Source organism: Leuresthes tenuis, unplaced genomic scaffold, assembly GCF_036924035.1.
Source record: "Leuresthes tenuis unplaced genomic scaffold, fLeuTen1.0.hap1 SCAF_18, whole genome shotgun sequence".
In the NCBI taxonomy this organism is placed as follows: Eukaryota; Metazoa; Chordata; class Actinopteri; order Atheriniformes; family Atherinopsidae; genus Leuresthes; species Leuresthes tenuis.
The window spans coordinates 11,769,419-11,782,358 of record NW_027325372.1 but is presented as its reverse complement, the minus strand read 5'-3'; the positions used below and the strand labels follow the sequence as shown (position 1 = coordinate 11,782,358).

Genomic DNA, 12,940 nt, shown 5'->3' with positions numbered 1-12,940 from the left:
AGGGGCAGGTAGAGAAGAAAAGATGCATAGTATATTACATACACGATCGACTGAGTTTTTGAGAGTACATGAGGCAATAAGTAAGCCATGACAGGATGGAAATTATGCCAACTAATTTCATATTTAAGGAGAGACGTTGTAGTCATAGCAACCCTTGCAGGAGCATAGCCAATTAGTTGATAGCTCTGAAAGGATGTTAAAGAGCATGGCATCCTTTCTGAGAGAGAAAGTATCCATATAGCAAAAGGTCTTAGAATATATGGTACAAATGAAATGGCTGTTCAGTCAAAATCGAAATAACATTTCTTTATCAAATAAACTGTAATGACGCAGAGAGAAAAAACAAACAATTGTCAAATTGCAGATAATGAGGGTACAGAGCATCAAGTAGTGTCAGCAAGCAGAGCAAATATAAAATAAACTAAGAGAATAAATAAGCATCACCTACCAGACGGTGATGTAGTCATATATGGGCTCAGTGCTCAGTACTGTAAAGTTGATATAAATCCCATGTCCAGGAGGAACTCGAACACTCCAAACACAGTCCTGGAAGTTTGGGTATTCCTCAGGGTGACCAGGAGAGTAAATGGTTCCATTTAAGGATGTGATGTTACCTCCACACAAGGCTGTTAGACAGAATATCAACAGAATTAACATTAATAATCTACCAGCAGTCTGGATGGCTGATAAAGAAAGAAGAATTAATTTAATGATACCATTATGAAATAGTTAGTGCTATTTTTATGTAAGTAAAGTCAGGTGTTCAAGTCAACAGTTGTTGCTCATCAGGAATATTATGTTACACCTGCTGAGAGCTACACGACTATATGTACAGTGTTTTTTAAATGATTTTATTTCATTAAATGATATGATTGTATTTCAACAATTAGCTGGAATTGTACAAAAACATGACTGTAAGCTTTGAAACAATTTCCACATTTATTTTATGTAAAGGAAGGAAAAATGTATTCACACATTCTACTATTTCAAGAAAAGCTGTCTATATTTAAAGTCTATAAGTCTGTAAGATAATCAGTGTTACCAGAACTAAGGGAGATAACATGATTACTTTCCCTTCCCAGCACCACTCCATACTGAATATGAAACCTCTCGGACCAAATAACAAAACTGTGGCACTGACACAGATAGTTAACACGTAGGGAGCTGGCCGATGCAGTCATTTACCTTCACATCGTGGGAGTGGGTGGTTCCAGTTTCTGCTAATTCCATGTAAACACGTGAGCGAAGCTTCTCCAATCAAAGAATATCCAGGCAGACATTCAAATGACACTGTCATCCCCACGCTAAAATCAGAGCCGATCACGATGCCATTCCGAAATGGCCGAGGATCCGGACAGCTCTGGAGCTGGTAGGCTGAAGTGACATGAAATGAATTAAGAAAAGTAAGCTATAATGCAGACCTGGTTTGTAAATGCGGCACATTGGATCAGGAGCAAGAGTATGATGTGTGTTTCTTTGAAAAAAAAAAAAAAAGTCAGTAATTGAACAAGACAAAATATGGATTTATTTCATGTCTCTTAAAAAATAAAAGCCCACCACCATTTGTAACGACTGGTCTGGGAATTTAAAGCACTTTGAACAAGGTCATAGATATGGATCCTTCTACTAAAGGCACACATCAATCTGAAGCTGAAATTTCAAATAAAACAGAATTATAAACTACTCAAGAGAAACTCAGACTAAAGACAATAAATGCACACTTTAAAATATGCATCACATGCCAAAGAGGCTTGTAATTGTTTAAGATGCTCTCAAATGAAAATGTGCAGTCTTCCACTTCACATTTGAATTCTCAGTGATACAAGAGTGGACGGTTTGTCTTTCAAAGAAAATGAGTTTTCTTTCTTCCTTTTGTAATAGAGATAGGAGATGTAATAGGAGTGCTAAGATTCAAATATTTTCCCATTTAAAGATACTCTGGCAGTGCTGCTGTTACTTGATAAAACAAAATTATTCATCAGCCACACCAATAACCCATTGTAATTTTCACATGAATGGATGTACGGCTTGAAAATTTAGGATGCCTAAAAGATCTGTCATAACAAATAGTAGACTTATATGGCTGATAGTACCAAAATATAAAACTAATCTCTGAAATGGATCCAAATAAAGAGCCTGAATGCACCCCGGAATCTTTTTGGTAAGCCTCTTCTTCTCTCAGAAATATTAAAGCAATTAATAGAGTTGTTAAAAGCTCCAGAGGAAAGTCACTCTCACAAAAGTTGTTTCCCCACCAGCAACAATAGCTCTACAGTCAGATGTTTTCTTTGCTCAGGAAAGGATCACTGTAAACAAGACGTTGGAGGGGAAACCGCAGAAACAACATTTACCTTGATAGGTGATGTGGAACCCTGGTTTGTTTTGTGAATAGTCGCTGTGGAAAAAAAAGCTGGTTTGGTGGGTGGTGCTGAACAGAGGTTTAGGAATGACTGGACCGCTGAACCGGTCTATCACGGAGCCCATCTCAAGCGTTCCACTTCGGATTTCTAAGTAATCATGGATTGCTTCAGTGGAGAAGTTCAAAAACTGGAGATGAATGCCTGAGGGAGAGAGAGAGAGAGAGAGAGAAGAAAAAAAAAAACACAATTTATGAAATTATGGGCATTTTAAATGAGAGCTAGAATATAAGAAGTGTTCTATCTCATCAACAACATGGATAAAAGCCCCAAACACAGACGGATTAATCAGGTGAATAAAGAACTCAATGATTAACCCAAACATGGCAGGGAAATTGTGATCACAAACACACAGGGAAAGAGAGTCAAAATCTATCTTTACTGGAGTCAAATGTTGACTGTTTCTTACCAAAGCCAACAGGTAAGTTGACTGTCCATGTGCAGTCTAATCCACTGGGATAGTTGCCGGGGTAACCTGGGCTTAAAATCACTTCACTCACATCTGTCATGGACCCACCACACTGAGCTGTACACAGAAACACAGACATTTACAGATAGATAGATAGATAGAATACCCATGCTCTGCACAGAATACTAAGTAATCAGCTCATCACAGTAAACTGATCACAGTGTTTATTTCTAAGAGAATTAGAGAAGGCACTGGAGACAGCCAACATAATTTCTGCAGCACTGACATTTTGCATGTTTTATAGTTACACATTTAAATGCATGAGTGTTTGGGTGTGTGCATGGAAGAGCTGTAGAAGACCAACCAAGACACAGTGGTACAGGGTAGTTCCATCTTCGGACAGGTCCTGGCATACAGGTGATGTGGGCATGACCCTAGAAGTGTAAAGGCAACCACTCTATTAACATATATAACAAAAAGGGAAATTAGCTCAAATGAGTCTTTAATACTTTGCTTTAAAAGTCCTGCTTTATGTGTTCACCAATTACGCAATCCTACTGCAAAGTATCTATATTAACTACGAGCTCCACAAGAGCTCAATGGTGTACTGAACAGAAACTGGGCAGACCACAGTACAGACATTCATTATTCAGGAGTTGAGCAAACCACACCACACTTGTGTCTTTAGTAGGAGAGGGGAAAACCACCAGAGAGTGGGGTTTGACTTTGATTCACTTTAAGTAGTTCTTGCTTTGTGCAACAAGGGGATAAAATGAATTAATGGCAGCACATCAGAAAAGCTGAGCAGACTTTAATGATTCCACAGACATGTTGGGCAGTCGGTTTGAATGAACCTGTAGTGAATGTGTGCTTGTTGTGTGTATGACATGCTAGTTCTGTCAGGGCTATTCTCTGATAACATCCACTCCCTCTGTTAGCTGGTATGAATCAACACAAAGGAAACAAACACGTATCATTTTTACCTGAAGTGAGTATCCTTGTTCACATGAAAACTGCACAACATCCCCCACCATGAACCTGTCTCCTTGTCTAATTCCATAGTTTGGAGTTTGAGGCTCTGGACACGACTCCAGACCAATGGCTAATAAGACACATGACATAAAAAATGTTATAAAAGTTTCACTCTTTTCCTTGCATATGTTGCTTTAGCTGCAGATAGACTTATATAAACATGTACCTGTATATTCCAGGTGAAATCCAGCAGCCGAGACACTAATATCAGAGCTGAAGCTAAGATAAAGGTTGTTAGATGTACTATTCAGGAGAGGGGGGATAGTGGTGCCTGAGAGCAGGGAGATAAAAAAAAAAAGGAACAGAGGATGAGGATTTTTTTTCTAACCGAGGCTCAAAAGCAAATGATCTTATTTATCAGTGGCAATGGAAACAACAAAGACCTCCTAAAGCTACATTTTCTCTCAGTGAAGAATTCTTAAAAGAGGGAGATGGGAATTACTTTTACTTTTGAGGCATCTACTTTATTTGAAATCACTTTTCAAATGTTGGCTTGACCTACTTAGTGTGGAAAGGGAAAGTTCAAAGCCAAAACAAAAAAAAAAAGAAAAAAGAAAAGTGGTAATGCACGACTAAAGCAAAGCTGGCCCCACACAATAACATTTTAGATTAAGTAGTTTAATTTAAAGGAATATTAGCTTACTATCATCTCATCAGTGAAAGTATCCTTCTGGGATAAAAACATTTTTCATTGGCTCCTCTCACTGACTTTAACAAAGTGTTTTACTTCAGTGTCAGGTGTGTCACCAAAACTTGTCACCCTGGAGACCCTCTGAATGACCAGTGAATTCGGTCACTCAATATTATTGGCTGCCTGTTGCGATGGGAATAAATAAGCATAATTTCCAAGAGCCGGCAGTCCCCCCATTGCTTGGCTTCACCTAATTTATTATCATGACAGAAAAAAAAAATCCTTAAAAATGATTAATGAATAATGCTGAATAATTAACTTAATTGATTTAACAATATCTGCAATTTGGGAATGTATAGCAGTATTAATTAAGAACTGTAATTAACCTCAATAAAAGTTTTATCATTCCTCTGCATGAATTTACTCGTTATTGACACTGTTATTCAAAAGCAGAACTCTTTCTCTTGTCATTTCAGTGTTGGTCACAAGGTATCGTCTCCAGTTTGTCACAAAGATGTCAAGTTTTCTTATAAATCATTTAACACAACTAGGAGTGCGAGGGCTTTGCTTCCCTAAAAGCATTGTTACGATCCCAGGAGATAGGTGAATATGAGTTGCTGTAGCAGTGGAGCGGAAGCACTTCCTCTGCAGTCAGCGTGGACATTAAGCTAGCAATACCAATGGCACATTAATGTACAAGACTCTCTTTTTGGTCGTGTGTCAAGTACCCTTTTTTTTTTACCTTCAGGCAAAGCTGACAAGAGAAATTTAGTATTTGTGTCGCTTATTTGGTATCATCTCATATTCAGGTAAACTTTCACACATATCCTGACATCATTTAAATAAGCTAGCAGAAGATTAATGACATTTAGATTTTGGGAGCATTTGGAAATGTAAATGGTAATACTCATTGCTTGACAAATCGTCTTATAGGTTGCTTAAATACCTATTTGTAGTAGGGAATTAGGCTGGAAGAGGTCGATTAGTTATGTGGCAAATTTCTCATAGGTCTTCAGAGGAATCTCAAAGGTGTGTCACTCCGCTCCTGCTGGGAGACTCAGAATGCAACCAGTTTAGCTGTAATTGCACTCTTACTGGAAATAGCTACAAAGCCATTATCTTTAATGCCTCACAACACCATGACAACATGTGAATCTTTTGCAACTGCTTTTTTATTTCTTCTCCGTTTTGTTATCTTGGGTAAATGAATCGTAAAAGGGTTCTGCCTCAGAGACTCCTCTGATATAGTCAAATCTAACCATAGCCACTTCTAACCAGTTTTGCATACATTTTTTTAAACATTGCTCGGTGATGTCACACTATCAATTTTACTGTGGCTTTTAAAATACTGACAATTCACCTATAAAGAGGACATGTTGCCGATTTCTCACTGAAAGTCACAATGACGTAGGCTGCTAATAGTGGCCAACGTGTGTTTACCCCAAAAAGGAAATGTTTTTTAAAAAAGCGTACCGGAGTAGCTGCCCAGTCTTGGAGCGTGGCTGTCAGCGCCGTCGTAGAAATCCAATGAGTCCCAGTTATGCTCAGTGGCAAAACTCACTACTTGTATCTGGAGAGACAGACAAGAAAGAAGGAAGAAGGCAAAGAAGACAAATTGCTCTTGTTAGCTCATACTTAACTGTCTTAGCCTTAATTGTTTGATATTTGGTGAAGAAACAAAAGTAGTAAACATATCAAGTCTATATGCAGAAATATTAAACAAGACTACTGAATAAAGAAAATTCCATCCTAAACTGAACTATTTCTAAGACGGAATAACATAAGTTGCTGTCACCTAATATTGGAAGAAAAACTAAATGTGGTGAGGTGCCTGTCAAATACTTTCAACTGTCTCCACTTTGTGTAAGAAGCATCTTTGCCTTTGTATTTGTCCGAGAGAGCAGTTTAGCTTACATGCAATCAGGCCTTATCTTTCATGATTAGATCCTATCAAGTTATCTCTGTGGCCCTGTCTCTCAGAAACTATCCATCCATTCATCCTACTAATAATATCTTATCTTCCCTGAGATCCTGCCTGCTCAGCTTTTAAGCCAATGATACATAGGTCAACAAGGAAGCAGCATCTGGCAGTTCCAACCTGTATTCCAGCCCCTTCTGGAACAGAGACCTTCCACACACAGTTCTGGTTGTTGTCATATGGCTCTGGATAGCCTGGCGACAGAATGGTCCCACGGCGATACGTCAATGCGCCCCCGCAGGGAACTGTGAGGGCGGTAGGTGTAAGCACAGAGCAAAAGAGAGGAGGAAGGAGAAAAAAAAAATGACGTAAAAACAGCACTTTGTCTGCAAGTGTGGTGTACCAATCCTTCCACTGCAGAGATGGTGCAACTGCTGTTCAATTGTTTGTAATTTTCAATATAATTGTTTTTTTAACAGTGTATCGTGAAATATGCTGTGTCTTGTGTTTTATCCTCAGACTTGTGTTTACCTATGCATGTTGGCAGAGTGTCATTCCATTGTGCAAGGTTATCTGGTACGCTCTCACACCGAATAGCAGTAGAGCCATGTAGTACGTAACCAGGGTTGCACTCAAATTGCACCAAGGAGCCAACTGCAAAGTCATTACCGAGACGTTTCCCAAAGCGTGGCTCCGGGACTGAACTGCACTGGGTGGAGCTGGTCCGGGGTACAGCTGAAGGCAGGAGAGAAATGCAGCAATCATTAAAATGTGTTACTATAGAGGGTTCAAAATAATGCCTCTGAACTAAATGTGATATTTCTGGTCAGGGTGCATAAAGTAGAATTTTTTACCAAATTCAAAGGATGCATACAGAAAGTCCAAATTTATGAGGTGTTACCAAACAAAAATATCCATACTGCTACTCTGGGAAAAATTGATCACAAACAATCCAGTTTTGTAAATTCTAAGCAAGAAAAGGTTTTCAGTAGTTCAGACTAGTATTTAGGAAAAACAAACTAGCATTAAGGTTAAAAAAAAAAAAAGTTAACCTTGGTAGACAAAATGAAATCCTTTAGCAGTTTCTGGTCCAACGGTGGTAAACTTTATCGTGATCTGATTTCCCGAACTCAGAGGGAGAGATTCGCCTGAAGAGAAAAGAGGAGAAAGAGTCCTGGCTTAGGTTGCACCGTAAGTCTGTTTATTTTTCTCTCCATACATCAACCATCGACCATCCATTCTTACCAGAGTGAGAACCAGAAAGAGAAGAGAGTAATGTGTTCTGTTGGGTGGGTCCATCATAGATCTCCACTACGTCATTTAGAGATGTCTGGAACATCACAAACTGACCAAAAAGAACTGGAGGCAAAGAAAGGGGCAAAATGTAGATAAAGAGATGAGTTAAACACTATTAAATAATGGCAAATTGTCATTCCAGACTGATGTGTGAGCCTGACCTTCCAATGATAAAATTAACCTCTAATAACTAATTCAAATGTTATTGAGCTGCAGTGTCAACTTCTATTTGAAGCCAACTGCTGGCACAAAATTACTTATCAGCACAGTTAAAAGTCAAAACATCCCCTGATTTTCATAATGCACATCAAGGACCCCCTCCATCAATTGGTTCCAAAGTATCGGTGTTGTCAGCCAGTGAAAAATGCTAATGTTGGCAAAAACTCACTTACAATTGGGAACACATGACTGTGTGGGTGTTTTTTTTTTCCAACTGTATCACAAGCAGAAAAAAATCAATAAAAGGTCAACCTGATATCATGACAGAACATGTGATAGCAACAAAAGTAAAAGAAAACAAAACACTACAGTTTTACAGTGAAGGCAATAAAGACTCCAAAATGTCATCACTTCTACTATCTCAGTCATGCTACAACTCAACAATGTTGATTCGGACAAAGGGATAGATGAGGGGTAGACGCTCGTACGCAGACATCTCAAAAACGTTGGGATGCGGGGAACAAAAGGCTCGGATACTGTGAATTTCCTAGGAGGTAAGCATGGCAAACAGGGTGCCATTAATTATGTGCCTCAGTTTACGAAAGATGCTTGATTCTTGCAAATGTGTACCTCTTTAATCTTGCAGTGGCTCTTGAAGTGACAAGGTTTTAAACCCAGGACTGCCATGTTATAGCAAGACATTCCTGTACTAAACCATGAATTTACCAGTGCGGCTTTAGTGGCAGATAGTATAAAACAATCCAACTGGAGACTTGAGGCCCCACATTTTCTCAGTTTTGTACAATACCATCTGTCTTTGACAATCACTGTAGCTTCAACCTAATCATTGTCTGCATTAAGATACAAATCTGTAGTTGCTGTGTTGTCAACACTACACAGAAAAAATGTCCTTCATAATAAATTACATTTATTCGAGGCGCCCTCCCTTTTACTGCACACATGTACACAATTATCGTCTCTCTACCTCTTCCTCCCTTTCACTTTGGCCTCAAGAGCTGAGCAGTAAAGGATTAAATCTGAGCATCGCCAAGGATACATAGCTATAAGAAGGTCAGTGGCCACTTTGTGCAAGGCTGTTTCTCTCTGAAGATTTCTTTTGAAGCAAAATAACTTCTCATGTTTACATGTAAATCCTCATTTTGTGTTACATTAATTATAAGCAATACAAATAAGAAACAAAAGCTTGGTTTCTCATTTGGCAATGAAATATCCCTGCAGATCTGAATGGAGTTTGGACTTTAAGATAGACAATCAAGACAGAGTTGAGCTCCATCAGGAGTTTGTTAATGTGTTACAATTCAAATAAAGACCAAAATCAGCCGTCATTGCAGTGGCTAGGGATTTCTACATTCAATCACTACCAAAAGTCTCAGAAAGGTAAGATCAGACTGCCTGTATGTACCACAGAGAGCACTGGAAGAACAAGTCCTTGAAACTTTTTTTCTGGGACTGTATAGCTATTTCCAATGGCGATTAAAGAAGAGATGAGCACAAACTATGAGGACAAAATAGTCAGGAGCAAGTGGCTACTTGATATGGCTGATCAAGCGGGTCCCATACTATTTGAGAAACCACTGCTGCAGGTGATGGAGTTAACAGCTGAGAAGATTTTAAAACGGTACAGATTTCCAACAGATGAACAAACATCTGCCAAGATTCCAGGATTCAAAATATCCACTCTTCGTAAACTACTATTTCACACAGGAAATGGATTATACACTTAAAATATAACTGGTGAATTCCTTGTTCATACTGCGATAACAAAGCACAGCAAACGGTGTTTATGTTCCAACACCCACAGCGAGAAGTGATCACAGCAGTGTTGTTACTCTCTATGTTTGCCACATGGCTCATTGATGCCTCTACAGTCCACTAACATATACCCAGGAGACCTAACCAGTCATCACCAGCCCTAAACTGCCCACAAAAGTTTAAATCGATCCACAAGACATGTTACGAGATGACTGAAAATGTTTCAATGTTCTATTTAGAAGCCATCTCGGGCTCCTCACATCAGATGGAGGAAATCTGGGCATTGATCCCTGTGGAGCTGCTATGCCTCCCAATGAGCCTCCTGAGTGAGTGCCCTCAGTTGTGTCATCATCCAGCAGGAGGAATGACATCTCCAAAGGGATTTGTGCTGAGGGTTTTTTCCACCTGGTATTTCAACTGTAGGAGTTATTTGTATTAAAGGTGAAACATCAAATGTTTAGGAAACAGCCCAGTGGGTCGATTTAAACATCACTGATTAGTAAGCTGTTTCAACGGCATACCTACTGCAGCCTTGAGCTTTTATCTTTGAATTTGATTGAAGGTATAAAGCTGTTCTGATCTAAATATCTCAATTAAAAACAAAAGCTCTCATATTCTGGGAGGGAGATGGGTTAGGGAGCTTGGCTCAATCTAAATGTCTCCACGCCGCTGATATTCCAAAAGTGAAAATATAACAAGGCAGCAACCATCAACAGGGAAAGCTGCTCTTTCTTCACGACACCACAGGGCACAATTGATATCAGATGTATCAATTAATGACTGTTGAAGCTCAAGTTATACTAACTTGTGAATGGATGAGACAGATATATTGAGTCCATCTTGAAAACAAAATAATAATCATACACACACAACACAATCCAAACTTATTGTTCGCTTACATGCTTTTACCCGAATCTGCTAATGATGTCACATTACTTTCAAATTCTATTAAATTTTTTACCAACAGGAAGAGGTTCTATTGAATCATAGCAGCCTGTGAGATGCATTTCATTCAGGTTTTAAATATGGGTCTATCTTAAATAAGTCTGGTGGATATGTGAGAAAATTGAAAGCTTGAGAAAAAAGCTAATATGCAGATCTCAAGATGGAAAGGTTTTTTTTTTGTTTCTGAGGTTTGGTCCATTAAAAAATGTTTTGTTTTTTTTTGCTATTTATTTGATCACAAGAATTACCCTCCATGAATTACCCTCCACTTGAATATAGTATGAATATAACTGTAATTTTAGAGCAATATTAAATATTTCCCCTACTGACCACTCTCACTGCACAGGTTCACTTCATATGAAGAATCCCCTACAATACGTCATATAACATGTCATTTAGGCCTAGTTAAAGGACCGCAAATCGAACGTGGCAAGATAAAACACATCTTCTTCTCTAAATGTCACTTTAATTATGCAACGCTGACCTAAAATCAAATAAGTGTCTTTTCATCACATATAATATCACTGCTAGTTTCTCAGCATGCTTTCAAAACCCTCCCATAGGTGTCCTTCCCAGAGCAACCCCATTAAAAATCAGACATGTTTTAATGTCAGCCTGTTTAACTCAGTAAAAGTCAACATTAAAATTTTGTCAAATAAAATTGTGACAGTGATAATCGGTTCAGTGCTTGCTGACTTTTTACTCCCCCCTAAGAGCGCTATAAACTGTGAATGCACTTAGCTGCAAGCCAATTTTTTCCGTAGCATATCCAGGTTATGTATACAACTATGTAATTATATGAAAATATCCTAAAATATTGTTTTGACATTCAGGAAACTACTGAATACTGTCTGAACTGTCATGTACTGTGAGTGGATTAACTTACCAAATTCTCTCGGCACAGCTATAGAGTAGACGCAGGTTTGTCCAGAGGTATAGTTCCTGGGGAAGTTTGGAGATAAAACAGTCCCTTCCGATCCTGTAGATCGACTACCACAGGGAGCTGGAGATGATGTACACATGTGCACAAACAGACAATATAAAGCAGTGTGGTTTAGGATTATACATGAACAAACAAAGGAAAAAAAGAAACAAAACTGCACTAGAATTCAGCCAAGAGTGTCAAGTATAAGTGCTGGGATTGTTTGCTCCAACTTTTACCTTGACAACTGGGCAAAGCCCTGTTCCATCCTGGTCTACCATCATCTCCCATACTGCAGGTAAGAGTGGAATAGCCCTAAGCAAACAAACAGACACATAAAGATGTAGTTTACCATAAAAATCCATTCAACAAGTCATCAAGTCTCATTAACTCTAAAAAAATAACCAACCACGTCACAGCCAGCCACCCAGTCAACTAACCAACAAGCCAGCCAACAATTCTACCCACCATACAACCACACAAGCAAACCAATTCAACAGTCCACCTAATCATGCAACTAACCAAATAGCCACCCCCACATCCAATAATAGAGTCATCCACTTGTTTGTACCTGCAATACATATCCTGCTTCACAGTAGAAGGTGACTGTAGAGCCCAGCTTATAATCAGACCCCAGCCTGGTCCCGTTCAGAACAACACCTGGGTCGAAACAGGACTCTCTCAACTTGGCTGAGCAGAGAGAAAAAAGAATAACTTAGTTAGAGAGAAGGTGAGGCAAAGAAAAAGCGACAGGCACACATGAGTAATAAGGCAAATTAATAATAGCTAAGTCCCTTGCAATAATCAAATGAGGCAGGCGTAGCGTTGGCCTTTCTAACCGTCTGTTTGACTTAGCTTCCTCTGCCAAGATGGAGGAAGAACGATAACTTCATCCCCCAGCTTTTGTATGCTACATGACCCTTGTAAATTATGGCTTTGGCCCCTATTCCAAAAATTTACTGGCCACCCACATCAACTTCAAGCTTAATGCCTGAGTCCACACAAACCCAATGTTGATTCTGAATCAAGCTCACACCTCCTGACAGAATATTTCAATAGCCAACAATTCAACAGGGATTTTACAGCAAGGGCCATCATTCTTTTTCATGTTGAAATCAGTATTATGCATAATGTCACTAATGGGGTTAGTTTGCAGCATATACATGTGGACCAAGGATAGTAGTAGTTCAGTAAGAAAAAGTATTTCTAAACGTATTCAGCATGCTCGCGGTCATAACAAGAAGAGGGAAACATTCTGTCTTGGTAACAGTGAAAACCCTAGTATTTTCTCAAGCTACTTTGGTTTGGAAAGAACCAAAGTAAGAAAGAAAGATCCCACTAATCTAAAAACTTGAAATGGAGTATATTAAAATGATTTTTCACCCACTGACAGTTACAAATTGGCAATAAAAACTCTCCCACTTGGGACATGTCTACT

At 38.9% G+C, this 12,940-nt stretch overlaps 1 protein-coding gene across 1 annotated transcript in view; it reads right to left on the bottom strand.

Moving 5' to 3' along the window:
• Positions 1–12,940, bottom strand: part of csmd3b (CUB and Sushi multiple domains 3b) — a 335,017-nt gene that overhangs the window by 46,338 nt on the left and 275,739 nt on the right. Inside the window, exons 31-45 of the mRNA XM_072370697.1 lie at positions 12,074–12,192; positions 11,742–11,817; positions 11,467–11,583; positions 7,653–7,766; positions 7,460–7,555; positions 6,939–7,142; positions 6,588–6,712; positions 5,963–6,059; positions 4,025–4,129; positions 3,810–3,928; positions 3,191–3,260; positions 2,827–2,943; positions 2,352–2,561; positions 1,186–1,374; positions 449–626 (exon numbers count right to left, since the gene is read on the bottom strand). Coding sequence (XP_072226798.1) covers positions 449–626; positions 1,186–1,374; positions 2,352–2,561; positions 2,827–2,943; positions 3,191–3,260; positions 3,810–3,928; positions 4,025–4,129; positions 5,963–6,059; positions 6,588–6,712; positions 6,939–7,142; positions 7,460–7,555; positions 7,653–7,766; positions 11,467–11,583; positions 11,742–11,817; positions 12,074–12,192 — 1,936 coding nt within the window. The remainder of the gene's footprint in view (positions 1–448; positions 627–1,185; positions 1,375–2,351; positions 2,562–2,826; positions 2,944–3,190; positions 3,261–3,809; positions 3,929–4,024; positions 4,130–5,962; positions 6,060–6,587; positions 6,713–6,938; positions 7,143–7,459; positions 7,556–7,652; positions 7,767–11,466; positions 11,584–11,741; positions 11,818–12,073; positions 12,193–12,940) is intronic.